The 20,363-nt window shown below is 46.4% G+C and overlaps 1 protein-coding gene across 1 annotated transcript; it reads right to left on the reverse strand.

The window, feature by feature from the left end:
* Positions 1–269: 269 nt before the first annotated feature.
* Positions 270–20,290, reverse strand: LOC120897121. The gene is made up of 8 exons (XM_040301745.1): positions 20,156–20,290; positions 18,302–20,062; positions 11,946–12,800; positions 3,188–3,246; positions 2,707–3,098; positions 2,348–2,508; positions 2,050–2,252; positions 270–1,958 (listed from the first exon to the last, which is right to left on the reverse strand). The coding sequence occupies exons 2-8, from the start codon at positions 20,009–20,011 to the stop codon at positions 1,931–1,933; spliced, it is 3,408 nt and encodes a 1,135-aa protein (XP_040157679.1). The 5' UTR covers positions 20,012–20,062; positions 20,156–20,290; the 3' UTR covers positions 270–1,930.
* Between the last annotated feature and the right edge of the window lie 73 nt (positions 20,291–20,363).

The following is a 20,363-nucleotide window of genomic DNA, read 5'->3' on the forward strand; positions in this document are numbered from 1 at the left end:
AAGTTTAAATGGTGCAAAAAAGACATAGGAGTGGTTTGGTCAGTAAAGCTGGAATTTCTTAAATGGGTCAGATGTGCGTTTCTCCTGGTACAAACACACTGTTCAAGCTGTATGCGGTGGCACTCTCTCAAAATTTTACGCCATGATTTAAGACAAAATAATTATGCTACAAAGATTTTAAGGATAAGGAACAATTTTATATTAACTTATTTCCTAGTTTCTTTCATGAAGTAATCGCAAAACACACAAACACACCCACACTTCTAACATTTAAAGAAACAAAATATATTCATTCTTACATTCCTACAGCAATTAGATGCGCGTGACAGCGATAAGAGAATATATGGTATAAACTATGTTACAGTAAAAATTTGGGGTAAGTTTTGCAAAAATGAAACAAAATACATATTCGATATATAAAAAAGCTCTCGGGCACATATCTTATCACCTAGAAGTATGTTTTACATTGAAAACGGACGCGGAAAACAAAAACATACAGCAGAAAAAACACACTTGTACTTATTAATCGATTGCGTTTAGCACGAGAGTATGTAGTTTTCGCATTTGAACGGCTCGTTCTGTGTTTTTACTTTCTTCTCTCTCTATGAAACCCACCCGGCGATGGGGTTGTCTTTTGTATATTATTGTGTAAAGTTTTCGGGCGGGAAAACTGTGCGCGACAAATGTTGAAGTTTTGGTTTGGTGGTCCAAATGTTTTAACCGCTGTAATGGTGAAAAACACGTGTGTTTGCGTATCATAAAAGTAGAAACTAGCATAACCCCATTGTAAACCAACAAACAAACGTATTGTTTAAAAGAAAACCTGCCTCCGTCGTGCCCTCGTCCCGTGGCTCGTCCAAGACCCCCCTTCGTCACATTGTTTCTTCTTACTCAATCTTTGCAAAGTTCATGTATCACACATTTCTGAATCAATGTAAGCTTACGCGCTCGACTAATATAGTTATGTAGATTTGTATATAGTGTAGAGCTTATGCAGTAAATTGTGTACGATAGATATTCATTCGATTAGCAAATAACGCCCGCCCAAATAACGTCTTCCTCTAGCAACAAGTAGATATTACCATCTGGGGAGAGAGATGGCGATGGTGAACAAACTAAAACCTCCAAAACAAAACCCTTATGAGTATCCAGGCGCCTATACTACTTCCGCGCATCCTGTGTCCACTACACGGGACGGGATCCCTAGAACTTCGCTGTCTGTGTACGCTACTGTAATCTTAGCTTTATCGCTAATTATGTATGCATGCATGTTATACACTTTAAATGTGAAAAACAAAATGGCAACGTAATACTAAACTTTATCTCGCGACGTCTCCTCTTTTGCCCTAGCTAACGGTCTTTTTTTGTTTTTGCGGTAAGCTAAAACCGGCTGATTCTACACATTCTACACCCCGCTTTTGCTGCTGGTGGCGGCTATAGCACATTTGTGGCAACAACAAAGAAAAAAACACAAACCAATAGTGCGCCCAGATAGTCGGATTTAATAGGCGGAATTAATAATGCTGTGCCCTGTGCGAACGACAGCGCAATTTTGGTCCATCATGTCGCAACCGTAAAACGTTCGACACACGTGTCTCGTTGGGTGTGCTTTGCGCAAAAAGACAACACAAAACCGCACGCTTTGAGATGCAATATAAGTAATGGAAACACGCGCTCGAACGAAAGTTCGAATGAAACAAAACGATTGTAGCGAAAAGTTAAATTTGTTAAATCACGCGCTCTCAAATCATCTAACTCTTAAATTTGGGAAGGAAATAATAAAGATAAAGAACGTTATCCTAAATAGCATTCGGGTGGTGTACTGTGTAAACAAACTACTACTGTTATGCTGGGAGCACGCGAGCTAATGCTTCATAATAGACGCACGCCCTCTGTGTCTCCGGTTGTGGTACCATCACTCGCGCGCGCCTTACTTCGAAGCCAAAAACATAATTAACCTACGGAGAAAAGAGGGAAAAGTAACGTGAGTCAATAGGCCGTTAGAATAGCAGCCCGCATACACGCACTACACCTCGAGGACACACTTACCGGAAATTGATCGCCTTTGCCGCGAGCAGCCTGTTACACTCGGCCGTGTCCGGCAGGGGCAGCAGCTTGAACGGGCTTTCCGTTTCCGTGTCGGCGAAATCGTGCTTGTAGATTTGCGTATCCACCTTAATGTCGGAGAATGGGCCACGCAGCACGAAGAAGTGCATCGGCAATGGGCTCGTTGTTTTCGACTTCAGTATGAGCTGGAAGGGCAACAGAAGACAACGGCATTACTAAGACCAAGATCACCAAAACAACAGCAACAAAAAACGGATACTTGAAACGGATGCTTCCATACCTGATAGGTGATGTCGCGCTCACACGACTCGTGCGGATCGCGCTGGCTTTTGTTAATGATCGCCTTCACTACCCACTGATGGTTGAAGGCGGAAAAGCGGCTCGTCTCGTAGTACAGACGATGGACGTACTCATCCGTTCGGTACGGTTTCAGCTGCAAATCTGCAAGATCAGACCAAGACAGAGAAAATAGCGAAAGCAAAAGGAAGAAAAAGAAGAAGAAAAAACGCGTCATTTTACACAGTAGCACGCAGCATCAAACGTAGGAGACACATTGGCGATGATTCTCGCGTGTGGTTTTACAGGAGGGACAGATGATCGGATTGGGAGTTGGAAAATGGGAAGGGAAGGAGCATGTACCGTTAAAAATGATCTTCTCATAGCTCAGCAGATCGATCAGCGTGAGAAAGAGCTTCTTATCCTCGGCCGCCTTCGCATCGTGGGCCTGCAGCGCCACCATCACGTCCGCACCGGACTTGCGCGGATGGGCACAGTTGCCCTCGTGCGACGTCACCTCGTGGATGGGGCCGCGCCACTGGCAGCCGATGCGCGCGTACTTGCAATCGGTTGGCCGATCCTCGCACTCGGTCGACTCGTGGTAGTCGATCGATTTGTTCGGGAACTCCTTCGAGCAGTACTGGCATTCGGCCGGCAGCTCGGACACCGCCTTCTCGACCGCCAGGTTGCGCGACGAGTTGTTCTTGCTAATCTCGGTGCGACAGTTCGGACAGGTCGCGTTCTGGTCGCGCAGCCTGGAGAATGAATGAGTGAAGGAAATGCAATTAGTATTTAGGGCTCAGTTTTGTTTTGTCGGCCAAAAACCCAAAGGTTCGTCACTTACCGTCCATCTGCCAGCAAATGGGTGAAGCATCCAGCACACATCAGATGTCCCATCGAGCACTGAAGGGTGGCACAAGCGCGTGTTTGCGTTTGGGGCGTGGTTGTGTGAGGAGAGAGATAGGGGGGCAATGGGCCAAGATTCACACAGATTCAACAAAAATGAGGAAGGTAGAAGAGAAAAAGAAATAAAAGCAGAAACAAATCGATTAGCAAATCACTAACGAAGCCGGACACAGTCGTCGGGTGTTAACACCTGTGGAAAATTGGGGAGAGGGAAAAAATACCCACCCACCCTCTTGTTGGGTGGGGGTTGTTGTTTTTTTTTCCTTTTATTATTTAAATTAGTTTAAATTAGCTGTTGCGTACATCCTGAAATAGTTTAAATTCAACAAAAAACCCATGTTCCATACAAGTTTAGCGGAAGGAAACGACGCATACGTTTACGCGGGTTGAAGAAGAAACAAGAAAAAGAAAACCAAAAACGAAAAACTATAACAGCTTAACCAACTGGTAAAAATACGGCCAATTATATACTATTTACGCATTTAACATAACATCGCTGCAATAAGAGAAGAGAAAGAGAGAAAGAGAGAAAAAAGTAGAAAACCCTGCAAAGTGTACGTAGAACGTTGATTATTTTTATGTTTTTTGTGTATGTTTTTAATTTACATTTTGCGTCTGCTCATTATAAGAGAAAGACTAAAGCAATGAGAAAAAAAACCTCCCAATGTTTCCACCCTCTTTTGTAGCTGTTTTTTTTTTAAATGATTATTTGGTTTTCTACCAAGAACGGTGTAAGTTATGGTAAGCGACCCTACCATTTTTACGTATAAAATTAGCCGAAAGGACGATGTTTGATAACATTTTATGAAAACTCACACACACACAGACATACATACATATTTCATCAACAGTAAACATAGATTACGCATCGATAGCATTGCTAGTGTTCCCAACCATTACAACTCTATTTACAGAATAACAACGAGAGAAGATTCCCACAATTTCCACCCACATTTTTCCTCCCTTACAAACACAATCTGTTTTTGGTGTGGCCATACCACGTGTGTTTGTGTGTGTTGTCCCTTTTTCCCCGCAAAATTTCCCAAAATTCACACTCAAACACACGCACACCACGATCTTCTTATCTCAAAACAACATACGCAAACCTGTGGGGGGAAAAAGAAAAAGAAAGAAAAAGGAAAAGACAACTGGATTAAATTTGTTTGGTTTTAAGTTTTGTTGTTGTTGATGTAGAGCAACGGTCCCATAATTTAGCCCCCGCCGAAGTGTAGATGTGACCCCACATTAGAAACTAATAGGTAGCAGGCAGCACCACCACCACCATCGCCAAGGAACTAGGCTGGAGGCTGCATAAGCCTCCAAACGTAATTTCCCTTTTTTCCCGCGGGGGGACGTGCCGCTACCTTTGCTATGTTCTGGTGTGTATATCTGGTTGTTACCTACGGTCGGAGACGGAGAGCGAGGAAACCCAACGAGATACACGATTGTGGAAGATGATGCGCTGCTGCAGGTGGGCGGACAGGGGGGGGGCGGACAGAGATGTAATTTCTCAAACAAGAACCACGCTTTCTTTTTTTTTAACTGCCGGACCAGAGAGGACAATTCCCCTTCCTTCAATTCGGACGTGTGTATGTGCACTCAGAACGCAGCTTGGGTGGACCGAAAACCGAAAAACACACTAAATGAGTAGGAGGAAAGGGGAGAGAGAGTGAGGAGCGGGAGGGGGTAATGGTAAAGCTAAATGTTTTTTTTTGGTTTTGAAAAAGAAAACAAGTCACGGTTTCTGGTTGGTTTTTGTTTTGCATCGGCCAACACTCTGGCCACGTTGTTCATGTTTGTCGTTTATTTTTACTCTTTTTCTTCGCCAGTTTTGTTTTTTTTTCGTTTTGCACTTCGTTACACAGAAGTGTTACAGATTTTTATAATCTTGTGCACTATTGTTTTTGGTTTCAGTTTTTTTTTGTTTCTTTTTCGTTTTTTAAATATTTTTTTGTTGGCATTTTGATTTTCTACTTCCCGTTTCTTTTTTTTTTTGTTTTTGTTGCAATTATATAAAGACACACTATATAAACCACTTATTACATTCCCTTAGTGTACTCTCGTCGTTCCTAGTTGTACTAATAAAGCAACGTACTTGAAGACTCACTACTAAAACTATGTCGATGGTTGGCTTTAGTAACTTTAAAATTACTTGCAAACACGCATAACATTCTATTAACGGCACGCTACCCTACATATTGCTTTAGTATAAGGTATAATGATTAGTATAAAGTCAAGGAACTAAGTATTGCATCCTGCACAGAATAATACAGATAAAGACACTGAAATAAATACATATTCTACACGGTCGTGGGCGAGCTATTGCAGTAAAATCATTCGCACTGTAGCTTTTCCCTATCCTTTTTCGTTTATGTTTTTTTTCTGATTACACTCAAGTTGATCTCAATCACGATTACTCTTTCTCTCTCTATCTCTATCTCTCTAATCCCTCAAATAAATCAAGTATCACTCGTTCATATGCTACACTAAGCTAAATTTCTGCAGCCTGTTTCTACCTTTATATGCTGCTGCTGCTCCTACTGTTGTAACTGTTAATGCTGCTGCTGCTGCTGCTGCTGCTGCTACTAACAACCATTTTGGCACTGGTATATACAAACACTGTAATATTGCATCACTATCATATATATCACAACGAGTCTCCTTTGGCACTTTGGCCCCGCACACAGCATCCATATTGTTAATACCTTTCCCTACGCACACATCTAAGTAGTCGCATAGTCTCAAACACACACGCACACACACTCGCACGCATTCAGACACACGCTCACACACACATATACTCATCCTTCGCCCAATATAGCAGAATTGCCACCCAACCCCACTTGGAACCAATTGCTTATTTTACCTTTTTAAATACACACACAAATACAACAGTCGCAATATGCCCTTCCGGCATTGTTAGCCCAGCAACAATGACAAAAGACACACATAAACACCCACACAAGTACCCCCCCCCCCCCCTCATGGGTATACGCACAACGAGCAGGGGTTGAAATTCAACACCACCTTACCAACAATGGGGCAGAACAGTTTCTCCCTCAAATAACTGGGTGGGGAAAAAAAACAACACCACCAAGGGCAAAAAGATAGCTTTCCGAGCAGTCGATGATCCAACACGCCGTTGTTCGACAACCTCGCAGTAGGGCAGCCACAACCCAACCAAGTGACCTTGACTGTTCCACTTGAACAGATGCGCGGCGATCAAGTAGGCGACGCTGGTGTGGGATGCGCTCGGGGATGCGCGAGATTATCATCTCCAAAACCGCCACATCCGACCCGAGTGAGTTGAGTTTGATGCTTTGTTGGGTGTGGTGGTCCATCCATTAACAACTTCTCGCGCATCTCGCGATCAGGTGGGGGCCTCAACTCTTGGTGGGGGGTGGACTTTTTGGGAAGAGGATTTCAAGTACGCGCTCACCCCGCACCGTTCAACGGTCAGTGAAATCTGACGCATAGCACTTCATCGCATGTGAACAACATCAATAGGAGTAGTAGGCATGGGATTTGATTACGCAGTGCGTATTCTACGGTTTACCTTCACATTCTTCGCGCTCCAACAACTGGAAAGGGCTTTTACAATGTTCCAAGAGAATTGATGGAAAAAAGAGCTATTTATATACGGGGTTTCGTTAATTGCAGGTAGTTCCTGTACTCATCAGACAATGTACAAGGCTTTGCAGTAGGGTGATTCTTCAATCGAATCACCCATATTTCTACATTTATTGCATTGGGTTCGGTAAACCCTCTTACGAGCATCTCCAGAACACCTCTCTTTTCACAAATACCCGTGTGTGTGTTTTTTTTTTACTATTATCAATTAAAGTGAAACAACGATGTTGCATCCCCAGCAGTGCATCTAAACCCCGTTGCCCGGTGCAATGAATGAGCATGTGCAGCCGATCGAACTCCAATGTGCTGCAGGCCAATTACAGCAAACGAACTCAACCGAATTGTTGGAGCATCGGGTATAGGCAAACATTACCCATAGCGGAAGTGCAAATGTACCTAGGAATGGGCAGTATACACAGCAAACAACCAGACAGTGTTGTGTTTGGGCTGCGAAGAGCGAAGACACACACCCAGCCAGACACGATTCTAATAATAGAGTAGGATCCCTTGCATTTGAGTGTTTTTTTGTTGTAATGTTTCATTCACGGTTCGTTGCTGTTCTCCGAAGATGGTATTCTAGTACCAAATGGTTTTGGATTCTCGGTACCTTAGAGCTCATACGATACTTCTTCCCCCGCACGGCGTACTACTGTGGTACGTCTTTGCAACCATTGGGCGTACAGAAACTCGACCCATATGCGCAAGATCTCTGTTGGCTCGAGCTGACATCAGCATTTTTGTCGCATGTTTGATTCTATTTTGGGACAAATAGTAATGGAACCTCCGGATGTGAAGCAGAACAGCAGGCCATTCGAATAATGTGGTGTGCCGAGGCATCTCCATATTGAGCCAGTAACTTCCTCCAGTTGGTAATGGGGAGAAGAGAGGCTAGCTACAACATAATTGCATGAACAAAAGTAGATCAATCCATCAATCTCCGAGGCGGGTACGTCTGACTGTCTGGATGGTGTTTGTGGTGCGAAAAAAAAGCGGGTCAGTACCATCCGGTTGTATCAGTTGGACAAGCTGCATCTGAGCATGTTGTGAATCGCTTTGAACTGCTGCGATGGAAAGTTTTGTAAACCAGTTCAGTTTATTGCATAGGAGCGGGAGCTAGTAGGGAGCTAGCCAATTGCGTTGTGTTGCCCTTTGCTGTTTGCTGCAAAGTTCTTTCCGAACGCGTCATCGTTGTAGACACAAACACACGCGCAAAGCACTCTATTGTTGACCACTCCAAGGCCCTAAGGTACAGGCAGCTCCAATACAAGTCCACAAGGTTAACTCTCTCTCTCTTTCTCTCTCTCTCTTACAAACACACACTCACATATTCTTTTTGCTTTCATGCTGCTCTGCTCCCTTGTCCCCAGATGGAAGAACCGTTTGGCCGTTATGATGCTCGAATCAGCTGTTCAGAGTAAAAGGGAAGGAGGCCAATGTACTAAACACAAGCGTACACACACACACATCCACACAAACACCAGAGCTCCAGTTCATGCCTTTTTGTTCGAAGGGTGTGTTGTGTGTTGGTGTTGTGAGCGGCCTACTGCGCAGCTGTGCGAAAAACGCACACCGAGTTTACCCCAACCGATTGGAGGGTGGGGTGGCTTGCTTTGATGGCCTCCAAACATGCCCCCCCCCCCCAATAACGAGTGCTTTCACTGGTGGCCCTCTTTCGTGGTCACATCTGAGAGAGCTTGCCTACAAGTAGAGCCTACAACCACAGAGAGAGAGATAAAGAGAGAAGGGTTTTATAAAGAGGAATCGCTTCTCAACCGTCCATTTTGCTCGTTTTGCACTTGTCCTCCCAACAACAACACCACACAAAGGGAGTTGTACAACTCGCCAAGGGTTCTTTGCCCAAAACAACACACATACCATTGCGTACAGCACAGTACGCATATGCATGCATGATATTACAGCAATGGTTGATGTTGTGACGAGAACATCCGACAAAACAGGGGGACACAGCCAGATTCCGTTGCTGGCTCTCCGCCATCGTACGATCAGCTGTGCTTATGCTACACACGGTCAATGCTACAACACTGTGTGTTTGTGTGTGTGAAGTGGTGAGGTGTGTCGGAGAGGCAGATAATTTGACCGAACTTTGATCCTCGGTCCTGCTTCCGACCGCTCCGCTAGTGACGCCATTTTGATCGCCAGCCCGTCCATGTCGCCATTTCGAGCCAAAAGCCAAATGTGCCTACAACGTATGCTATGCTAAGCAACTCCACAACTTGGGCTTGGTTGAGAATAAATGAATGGAAGCAGCCACAAACACACACACGCCTACACGGCCCCCAAGTCACGATAGACAGCAACAACCAAGGCAACGCGTCCTTGGCCAGGGATTTGCTTGGCAAGATGCAAGCGATTAAGATTGTCGCTTTTAAAGTAATATTTGTGTGTTAAATTTTGAAATTTTGAAACTAGTTCACCCCATTGTAAGAATCGTTTTCGAAAGGCCAGAACTACACCGTGCGAAGGACACTCAATTACGGGGTACACGGTGGAGAGAGCATTTGGTGACGACATTTTGTACACAGCAACTCGGGCAACGCGAGGGGTTGTTGTGAAGATGGTGGTGGGAGCAAAATACAAAATCCGCACCGCCGTCCGACCCCCCACACAACTCGACCTGGGCGATCTGGGCAAAGGCGAAACCAACCAACCATTCTCACCACCACCCATTTGTGCGCATGTGCTCGGCATTGATTTCTTTGCTCTTGCTGCTGCTGCTGCTGCTGCGGGAAAGGAAAAATGCCTGCACGCGCGTTAAAAATAGTCCCTTGAAGAGGGCACAACAGTGCAACATAATTGTACAAGGCTTGCGATATTTGAAAGAAGCTTGTTTTTTGACAGGCGTTAAACCATATCTATGCTGAAACCCTTCAACTGTACAGCAAGCCCTTCATATAATATACACTGTAGCCTTGGCTGTCTATTGACACCATTTTTAGTCCCGAAAATAAATACCTACAAAGCCTACAGGCATACAATAAGGTGGACAATTTTGCCGACTCCTTATTTATGAACCTCCTTTTCTCCCTCCAGACTTCAACCTAAATAGCAGAAGCAAATACCCCCAACACACGTGTGGCCAGGCCAGCAGCTCTCGCGACGAGCAACCTAGCAACAATCGATCATGATGGCACGTTTGCCTTTACGCCTTGGGCACCATCACCATCATCACCATTTCGCCACAACAATTAGAAAGTGGCATCGAATCTCGAAACACGCGATCTTCTGCGGGCCGCGCGCAGAAAAGGCATAAATGATCGATCAGCCGTTGCGGAAGGAAACCCTCGCAGCAGTTTTCCCCCATTTTACCACCAGTTTTCGATGAAAGTTTAGCAGCACCACACTCCAATGAACCCCGTGGAAAACGGTGTCAGTGTTCCGGGTCGGGTGCCAAAGCCCGCGTGTAGAGGGCAACTCCGTTTTAAATCCATTTTCAAACCAGATAGAATTGCGTAGATCACATGCGATCAGGCTTGTGTTAGGTATTTACATTCCATTATAACTGATGCTAAGTTTACTTATCCCAAATGCCCATATCCATTTAATATTATAATACTTTATACAAAAAAAAAGAACAAAATTCAAAACATTTCCAATTCATCCACATCAGTATCCCACCGTTCGGTGCAGCTGTGGAGACTGCAGCAAAGCATAAACACACACATCAAAAACAACTTAAACCGCTCGTCTGGCATTGCAGTAGCTGGTTTTGGCACTAAATTTAAACACATACGGTAGCAGCAGCACGTGTACTGTACAGATGTGCCACATGTGCGCCACAAGGGACACACACCACCACAAGCACACACACACCTCAACTTTGCCCTGTTTTCATTGATCGTCCCAGGAAAACGTCGCGTATAGGTATGAACGAAACAAAAGGAAGATATTTATAGGAAATTTTGAAGGAAAAAATGTAGGAAAATTTTGTGCTTTTTTCACGCAAAAGACGATCAGTTCCTCCTGAGGAGAAGAGGAGATTCCCACTAGTAATTATTTAATTGAAATGTTGTATGCTGGTCGTTGATGATTCAAATTACTATTAGGAACGTTTATAAAGCAAATCGCTTCACAGCATTTTTGCTAATTTCCAAGGACTGTGCGTTTTTAGTTATTTTAAAATTGCACTAGTACACTGAACACCTGAAAAGAAACATAAATACAGGGGGTGGGAAGACAGAGGGGAAAAAATGACGGCGCAAAATTTTGGGACAGCGGAAAAGAAAGTATCTTACACAACTTTTGCCCAGAAGGTAAGAGGAAAAATAGATTTCTATTCCATTTTTTTTAAAGAAAGGGTAAAAAAAGGCAGGAAAAAAGTAACCAAAAATGTTTTCTAGAAGCAGCTAAAAGTGATAAATAGTGGAAAGCATAAAACAACAGAAGGAGAGGAAATTTATAAGAAAAACAGCTAATAGTTTTAAGCAAAAGAAAACAGTAACAATAACATCGTTAAAGTAAGATAAATTTTATCAAAACGAAAACGATAACAGAAAATGGAAAAAAAAAACCCAACTACCAAATAAAAAAAAGCAAATAAAAGGAAAATAATGGAGCAGAAAACTATCCCTAGGTTTCCAAAGAAGGAACGTAAAACCATCAAAACGTTTATCAAAGTCAAGCGGAAATGTGAACCGGAAAGGGAAGGGATGTTTTTTTCAAAAATAAAGAACGAAAACAACAAAAAAAAACATATGCCCAACGACGGTAAGTTGATAACATAGGGCAGGAGGGGGGAAAAATGGAAGATTTGCTAACAGCAATTGTTTTTTTTTGTTCTGCTTTGTTTAACCTTTGCACGACACCAAAACACGACCACGAAAAGGAGCAGAAACGGCAAAAGCATTTGCGAAGGAGCGATAAGGATGGATGGATGGGTGGTGTGGGTAGCGGAAGTAGCGGAAGTAAGGGGCATCATGTTTTGGTTGGCGCTCCAGGGCACGTTGTCGATAAGGTAAAATATGATATGCAAGGGTTTGTTTTTCGCTTCGTTGTTTTTTCTTCTTTTAATAAAACAAAAAAATAAATGTTTTTTTTTTGCAATTTACCTGATACATGGCGGTCCGGGGCAGATCGAGACAGACGGCACAGCACAGTATGCCGCCGAGGCGCAGCTCCAGCTTTTCGACCTTCGCGTTCGGTTTGTCGCCCTTCTTCTTGCGCTTCGCCTCCGGCTCGCCGCAGTCGTCCGCCGGGTCGGCCGGGCGACCGTGGACGGAGCGGCTGGCCGGCGCCTGCTGCTGCTTCACCAGCTCGAGCGGCCGTACGGGCAGCTGCACGGGCCGGGCAGCGGCCGCATTAGTGCCGTGCGATGGTGCCGCCGCCGCCGACGACGACGATGAGGACGGGGACGGTGTGGCGGACAGTGTGATAAGGGTGGGCGGCAATGGGTCACCGGCAGCGACGGTGGAAGGGCCACCGGTCGGCGTACCGGACGACGACACGGCCGAGGATGAGGATGGAGCCGAAGAGGAGGGGGAGGGGGAGGAAGAGGACGACGGTTGTTGTTGCTGCTGCTGCTGCTGGACACGATGCTGAGCGATGTTAAGCATCTGGTTGAGCAGCAGATCGGACGCCAAGCTCGACTGGCGGACGGAGGACGTGCCGGTGGTGGTGGCACTGACCGAGATCAGCACGGTCGGGGTGGTGGTGGTGCCGCCCGGGGCCGGTTCGAGCGTGCCGGACGGTGCGGCACCCGATCCGGATGACGTGGCCACATTCGACGAAGAGGACGAGGAAGAGGACGAGGAGGAAGAGGCAGAGGATGACGAAGAGGAGGAAGAGGACGAGGAGGAGCTTCCCGAGTCACCCGCCATCGCGTTTATCACGTTCAGATTCATCAAGTGGCCCGCACTAGCCGTGGGCGTTTCCACCAAACTATCGGCCATGATGTCTGCGAAGGGCTATAAACCGCAAGGAAATCTGATCCGGTTGGGGAGGGGGGCGGGGGGATGGGGGGACTTAGGTGTCGGTCAAAGAAGGTGGTCACCGAACGGAAAAGAAGGCTTCACAAAATAGTTTTCACCACTAGCAAAATACGAAACACTGACACGCGCACACACACACACTTCCCGTCTGGAACTGTCCCTCTGCCAACGATGGCTGCTACGATGGAAATGTTCTTTTCACTTCACACCACTAAACACCACTGCACAACCTTTTGGGTGAAATATGTTTGCTGCGCCGTTTTGTATGCCTACACACAACAACGGTGACGTTTTGAGCGACACATTTAGGGTGTCTTCGAGGCGATGGGGCAAGCTAAAGGGTTAAGGTAGAACGATGGAAGAAAATGAGGATTAATATTGTCTGCCTTCTCCGTGTCGTTGCTGTTCCTTCTGCTTTTTCTAACTAGGTTATGTTGGAGTGTCCTGCCTTATTGGGGACGAAAGCAGCAAAACACTGGAGCCAAAAACCCCCTAAGAACAACCCTCTCAATTTCCGTCCATCCAAGTAGGAGTCGATTTTTCCAGCTACCAGCTTGCTTTGTTCTTTGTTCTTGGTTGTTTTGTGGCGTTCCGCCGCCACCCTTCTTAAGAATCCCTTTTCAGAGGGGACAGGGGGGAGTGGCGGTGGGAGTTGCACACTCGCGAGCATACGGAACATTGGCCCTCACACTCACGCACGCGCGCCACGGCCCCTTGGTATTTAGCTGGCTCGGCATACCTCGACAGAAATGTATTTTCGCAAAAGGGAGCACCGGAAAGAACCTATTATTTTTACTCAATGGAGGGGGGGTTATACTGCAATCGCGTAACCTATACCAACGCAACCATCGACACCTTTCGCACCCTAGAACGGATGAGGCATTGGAAAGGGAAGAAGGAAATAGGCCTCACAAAAGCCCAAAAAATGTGATAAGAACATCTATACTTCTCACAACACAAAGAAAATTGAGAAAACTTGGTGTAAAAAAATCACACACACACACACGTAAACACGCGCACACACTCTAACGTTTCTAGCTCTAGTGCCGCCCCACTATCGTACGGCACGCACACATCGACGAAATACGCTCGATGCACACTGATGCAATAATCGTGAGCAGAAGAATGCAACACAGGGAGAGTGCGCGCAGGTGAAAGGGGGTTAGAATTAAATGCTCCAAACTTGGTACGCTGCACTTGGTTGCCCAAACGGCTGTGACATCACTTGCAACAGACAAGGGATTGGGAAAGGGGGTGGGATGATGGGATGAAAAATGATGTGTTTGATTTTTCTTGTACCAGCAAACCCACCAATCAGTAAAAACAAGAAAAGTTCGTCTTTGGAAACACACACACACGAGCTACACAGAGCTGCACACAAGCTATACACACAGAGCCACAGAGAGAACGCAGAACTGAGACGCGTGCACACGACTGCACTCGCTGAGTTCACGGAGTCGAATGGCGGTGTTGTTTTTATTCATTCGCTGTCGTGTGCCCCCCGTGCGACGGCAGACTGCTCGACCTGCCCGATGAATGTCGAGCGCCCAGGCGACAAACCTTGACAAAGCGGCTTAACAGTGCAGCAAGGCTGCTGGGGTTGGGTAGGATTGAATTAGAATTTTAATGTATGGGCAAATTGGATGGCGTTTTGAAATTTAGACAAATAACTGGCTTTTTCATGTGGTGTTGCTGCATTGGGAGGTAAAACGGGCAAGCTGTTTAGCCATTCTCATTACTCTCTTATCATCAAATTACTGCAGTACGGTTCGTTCAGTGTACAGACGGTCCCCAAGATACACGGTAAATGGGGACTGAAAACGGTTCCAAAACACCACATGTCTCGAATTTCCGTGTTAGTCACGAGATTCGACTGATTCCAGCCAAAATATTACTAATTTTCTTGAAATTTTGCTTGTAGGGGGTTATTTTAGACACTTATTTTTTTAAAAATATGATTCTGATTAAATATAACAAATTTAAACATTTTAAAATGGTTTTAACATTTGATCAAAAGCGAAATTATTTGGCGTTTGACTTATGATGTGTCAAATCAGTACAATTTGCTCAAAGAACAGTCAAATTTAGAAAATTGCGTATCTTAAAAAGCTGTGGCTGTAAAGGCATGTGTTTAGTATTTTTTTTATTTATGAAAAATTCCCCTACTAAAATAATCAATTCCCATTTGAGGCCTCAGGAAGAAAGTGAATTAAAACTGACAAACTTTGCTAATCATGTTGCATATTTTTGTCAGATAATTTGATTATAATTTTATAAAAATCAACTTCATTCCCCTTCGATCTCTCGTATGCTTGCTTATTTTATACTGATTCGAATGAACTCCAACACCGTTCGAGCAGTTTTTATCGCTTCGACCGTTCATCCGGCGTCGGCTGGGTTGAGATTCTTGTGCCCAGCGCAGTCGGCCAGCCATTTTAGCTATTTATTTTTATTGCCTCCCCCCGCCCCACTTTTCCTTTCCTCTTCTTGCACAACTCTTCTGCTCTCGTGGTTTTTCTTTGTTTTCATATTCACAACATGACGTGATGCATGAGGGTTTGGGTCTGGTGTTTGTCATCCGTTTCTTCGGTCACACCAATGCATTGGACAGTTTCAAATCAATATTATGTAATTCCCTGGCCCTAACGATAAGCGTCTCACGCGTTGACTGGTAAACAGTGAACATTATAAAACAGATGATCGGCATTCTTTGCATGTTTGCAAGTGATCGTTTGCAAACACAGCTGTATTATTTTGATCCTATGAAATCCCCTACTTTCTCTCTCTCTCCCTCTCTCTAGCTCCAATCAAGCGTTGCTAAACGGCAGAATGGTTCTAATCACTTTTAAAATGCGTTTTTCTTTGGTGAGAGTTTTTCTGTTTTATGGATGTTCCAGAACAAACCACCACCACTCCTCGCTCGCTGTACCAGTTTGCCCGAGCTCGATCAACTGGAACGCAATTAAAGTGTACAATCGCATAACAACAAAGCACCACTACCTACACACGCACAGCTACACGAGCCACATACACTCACACAGGCACGGGCCCACCCCTATATCCTGAGTCCGCAGTAGGCTGTGTGTGTGTGCGGTGTGTAGCTGTAGGTGTGTTTTCGGGGGTTGAGAATCAAGGCTGCTGATGATGTGTCTCCGACATTGGCCATTTTAAGCGAGCAAACAATGAAACTGGATTGATTTGGAAACCAAAGAAAAACATTCGACAGTATGGCAGGTTTTTGGGCCTTTTTTATCAGAAAGCTTGCGTCTCATACCAACACCATAGATGCGATGACAAAAGATGCTATATATATGTTTTTACCTTATCATCACCATCCTAAGCAGCTCCAACGGTCGTGTAAAGTTTTGTCGAAACCAACCATCTGGCCTTGACACGCTCCTGTGTGTGGGGTGTGTGAAAACAAGCCGATTTCAAGCTTGGTATTTCATCCGAAAATACCAACTTCCCTCGCTTCGTGGCATAAATTTGTTCCCAGCTTCAAAAAAGAAACCACACCATCCCTGCCGTACTGCGCTGCATGCGTATTCGATGCTGGTGGTGGTGGTGGTGGTGCTGCTGCTCATGATGATACATTGGAGGGTGAACGAGCCTGTTTGCTCTTTGTTTTCCTGCCCTCTCGCTCCGGTCTGCGCGCAGAAGGAAAGAGATGAAACGAAAACAATCCGCTTGTGCTTGAGGGTGCTTGGATTTGCCCGTGCGCAGAGCAGCATACAAGCAGTGAAAAGCAGTGTGTGTGCGTGTGTGTGTGTGTAAGTGTGAACATCGGAAGGGATGGTTGGCTGGCGGGCGGGAGGGGTATTGCGTATCAATGTTTTACGGTGATGTTGATGGGGCTTTGTTTACTTCCTCTTTTTCTTCTTCTTCTTTTTTGCTTTCTTTTTATGAACGACGTCATCATGCTGATGATGTACAAATTAATATGAATCATTAAAACGAAAACATACCCACCCAAAGTTGGTCGTTTGACCTATACAGGCAAATTAGTGAACTTTAAGGGATGATTCTTCAAGGGGATGAAAGGTATTTGGCAAGTGCCACGTCATTGCAACAGCTGATGAAGAACACAACACAGCGGACTATATCTCTCTTTCTCTCTCTCACAACGCTGCCCATGTGTGAGTAAGTGACGATGAGGGTTCGTATCGAGTATGCTGGGCCTGCTGCAATGGTAATGCTGATTCCACACAAACCCGTTTTTCGTCGTATCGTGTTCCGGTTCTGTTTGCATGGAATAGAGTAATTTTTATCTCTCGATGTTTCTTCAAACGCTCAACCAGCGAGAGTTGCCCAACCCAGACACACAGAAGAAGAGCCATTTTACGGTTCTTCTGTCGCTCCAAATGTTATCAATCCAAGCGTAATGCGACCGTGTGCCCCTACTAATGCGAAATACCGCACGTTATGAATAGGTTCCTTTGACCTAAATAATATTTGAAGCAAGCAATGTTTTCGAGACTAAATATGTTTTAGTTTTCAGAAATTTTAAGTATTTTGCATGCTATGAACTGATGAAGAGCGACCAAATACAGTTAAAATACAAAAATTTTAGAAAAAGAAAGACATGCCATGTAGAAACATAAAATAGTCAGTAAATGCGATGAATTTTTTGATCCCGTAATGCATCCAACAACCATCAGCTGCAAGGTGGAAACAAAACATCAACAATCCCCTATGCAACCACAAAGGGTTGCCCATCACCGTAGTGTTGGTGTGTGTGTGCGTATCCCAACGTGTGTGATAGAGAACGCACTGAGGCGGGTAGAAAAGGAAGAAACACGAGAATAACAAAAATAAAGCAAATCTGGCAACAGGGCATATCCGAGGTTCAAAGGTTTTATCTCCTGCGAGGAATTAAGAGATGAACATAGCATAGGAACATTATAATAGGCGAATGAGGCCAATTGGCTCTAAGTCTCTATAAAAATACACAAAAATATATTAAAAAAATAGAAACATTAAAATGCCATTATCACTTATTTATACCTTATGCTTTTTTTCTCTAGAGACTGGGAATGTACCTTAATGTAAGCGTTTTTTTATTTTTCTTTCATTTATCATCAAGTGAACGCAGCGACACGTTCTTATGTTAGGATCATTAGACTCAAGAGAGATTTATTTGAAAATATTGACGAATCGTACGTATGATGTCACCTCGCGAAAGCTGCGGTACATCGGTACTAATACAATAAACTAATCCTGGACAAACACAATGCACAATATGTCGGCGGACACAGTCATAGGAAAGGAAAGTAGTAAGAGAAAGGATAGAATACGCAACACCGATCGAAAGTGTTCCCGCGCGTTGCTGAAGCAGTGTATCATTGTTGGATGGTTTTTAAAAATGTAAAACGTAAATGTAAATTGCCTGGTGCGCGACCAACGTACATCCCGCTCTCGCATATTCTTTTCGTACCGTGGATGTCCGTCCCTGCACCTAAATGAACCGTGTCCGATTACGGAGAGTTGGAAATGTCCATGTTGTCGGATTTCTCCGTTGTCGGGCTGGCGGTTTTCTCCCGCGGTGTCGTTGGAGCGGCCGGTGCCGCGACTGCGCCACCGGAAGAAGACGACGACGAGGAGGAGCTGGAACCACCGCCACCATCACCGCCTCCGCCGCCTGTACCGGAAGCTTGGGTTGGCGACGAGACCGACTGCTTGCCGGTGCTGCCCGCATCATCCTCCACACCGACCACGCTTCCACCTGCATCCATGCGCTCCTCCGCGTCGTAATCGCGGCTGACCGTTTCTTCCAGGATCTTTTTCAACCTCTTGTCCGACGGGGTGCGGCTGCGACGCTTGGACGATGATTTCGTGACCACCTCCTTGGTACGACTTGCCCGACTCCGGGACGTCGAACGCTTGGCGCTCGCCGAACGGGAACGCGAGCGGCGGCGCCGTTCCTCCTTGTTGCGATGGGACTTCTTGCGGTCGCGGCTACGATCGCGACGCTCACGCGAACGGGACCGCTTCTTGGAGCGCGAGCGCGACCGACGAATGCGCGACGTACGCTCGCGCGAACGCGTGCGGCTGCGGCGGCGAGAGCGGGAACGTTTGCGGCGGTCCCGGGAGCGCGAACGCTTCGAGCGCGACCGCGACCGCTTGCTGCGCGAGGGCGAACGTTTCGACTTCGAGCGCGAGCGCTTGCTCCGCGACGGGGATCGCCGGGAGCGGGAACGCTTCGAGCGGCTGCGGGAGCGCTTACGTGACCGGGACCGTTTGCTACGCGACTTGGAGCGTTTGCGCGAACGGGACCGGGTGCGGCGTTCCTTCGAGCGGGACCGCGAACGGGACCGGCGCCGGCTGGCACTCTTGTCCTTCGGGTATATGGCGACCACCGGGTCCATGCTCGATATCTGGTGATGGGCCTCCTTCACGATCGTCATCGCTTCCTCGATTTCCTTCTGGGCCGCCTCGTTGCTCTTCGCCTCCGGCTTCACGATCGGCTGCGTCGAATGGTGCACATTCAGCCGGTAGCCCCGGAACTCGGTGCCGTGCATCTTGAGCGCGTTGATGATGTTGCGCTGGTCGCAAAACTCGAGCAGCGCCAGCTTGCTGCGCTCGTTCTCCGCGTACCGGGCGTACTTGATCTCGCCCGCCGGCTTGAAGTGGTCCATCAGCTCCTCCAGCCGCCAGTCCGAGCGCACGTCCAGAATGAGTATGGTGCGGCGCGTTTCCTCGATCTTTTTCGCGTCGAAGTTCACCGGCAGCGGCGGATACTCGGGCAGTCCGTTCTCTTCCAGCTTCGGGTCGATCGTCTTTACCACCTGGTTCGGTATCATGCCGTCGATCCGGTTCACCACCTCCGGCGGCAGCTTGGACGGCACGTTGAAGCTGTGCAGCCCCGGCACGAGCGTCCCGTTGGCGGCCATCTCGAGCGCCTTGTACTCGTCGGGGATGACGCCGTTCGCGACCGGGATCACGATGACGGCCCGATCGATGAACACCGTGTTGGTTAGGTGCTGGGCGACCGCTACGCAGCTGCTCTCGAAGTACTTCACGTAGCAGATGCGCGACACCACCGGGCAGGACACATCCCGTATGGTCGGGTAGAGGCGAATCTCGTCAATTTTCCCCACCGTCCCGAGGAACGTTTGCATCTGATCCTTGGTGGCCTGCGGAGCAATGTTGGTGATTTGCACCACCTTCGTACCTGAACCGCCGGCCATTACGGTCGAACGAAACCGCGTCGCTAGGACGCGCTCTTTCGTACCGACTTTCTGCGAAGGGCAACGATTGGGGAGGGAAAACTTTACTACCACCGCATGAAAAGGGTCGCAGCGAACACTATGCAGCAGGGTTACAGTACTTACATGGAAGATTAACAGCAGAAAATAAGTAATTTGGTGGATTCCGGACTCTTCCCAAACGTGAAAATTTTCTGACAAGCTGTGTAGTGATGGTCACCTGCGTCGAGAGCGGACAGCTCCATCGTGCGTGTGTGCAAAGTGAGTGAAAGCTATCCGCTCCGGAAGCATGTGGAACAGTTCGCGAAACTGAGAGATTATTTAATTTAAATTC

This window comes from Anopheles arabiensis, chromosome 2, assembly GCF_016920715.1.
Source record: "Anopheles arabiensis isolate DONGOLA chromosome 2, AaraD3, whole genome shotgun sequence".
NCBI lineage: Eukaryota > Metazoa > Arthropoda > Insecta > Diptera > Culicidae > Anopheles > Anopheles arabiensis.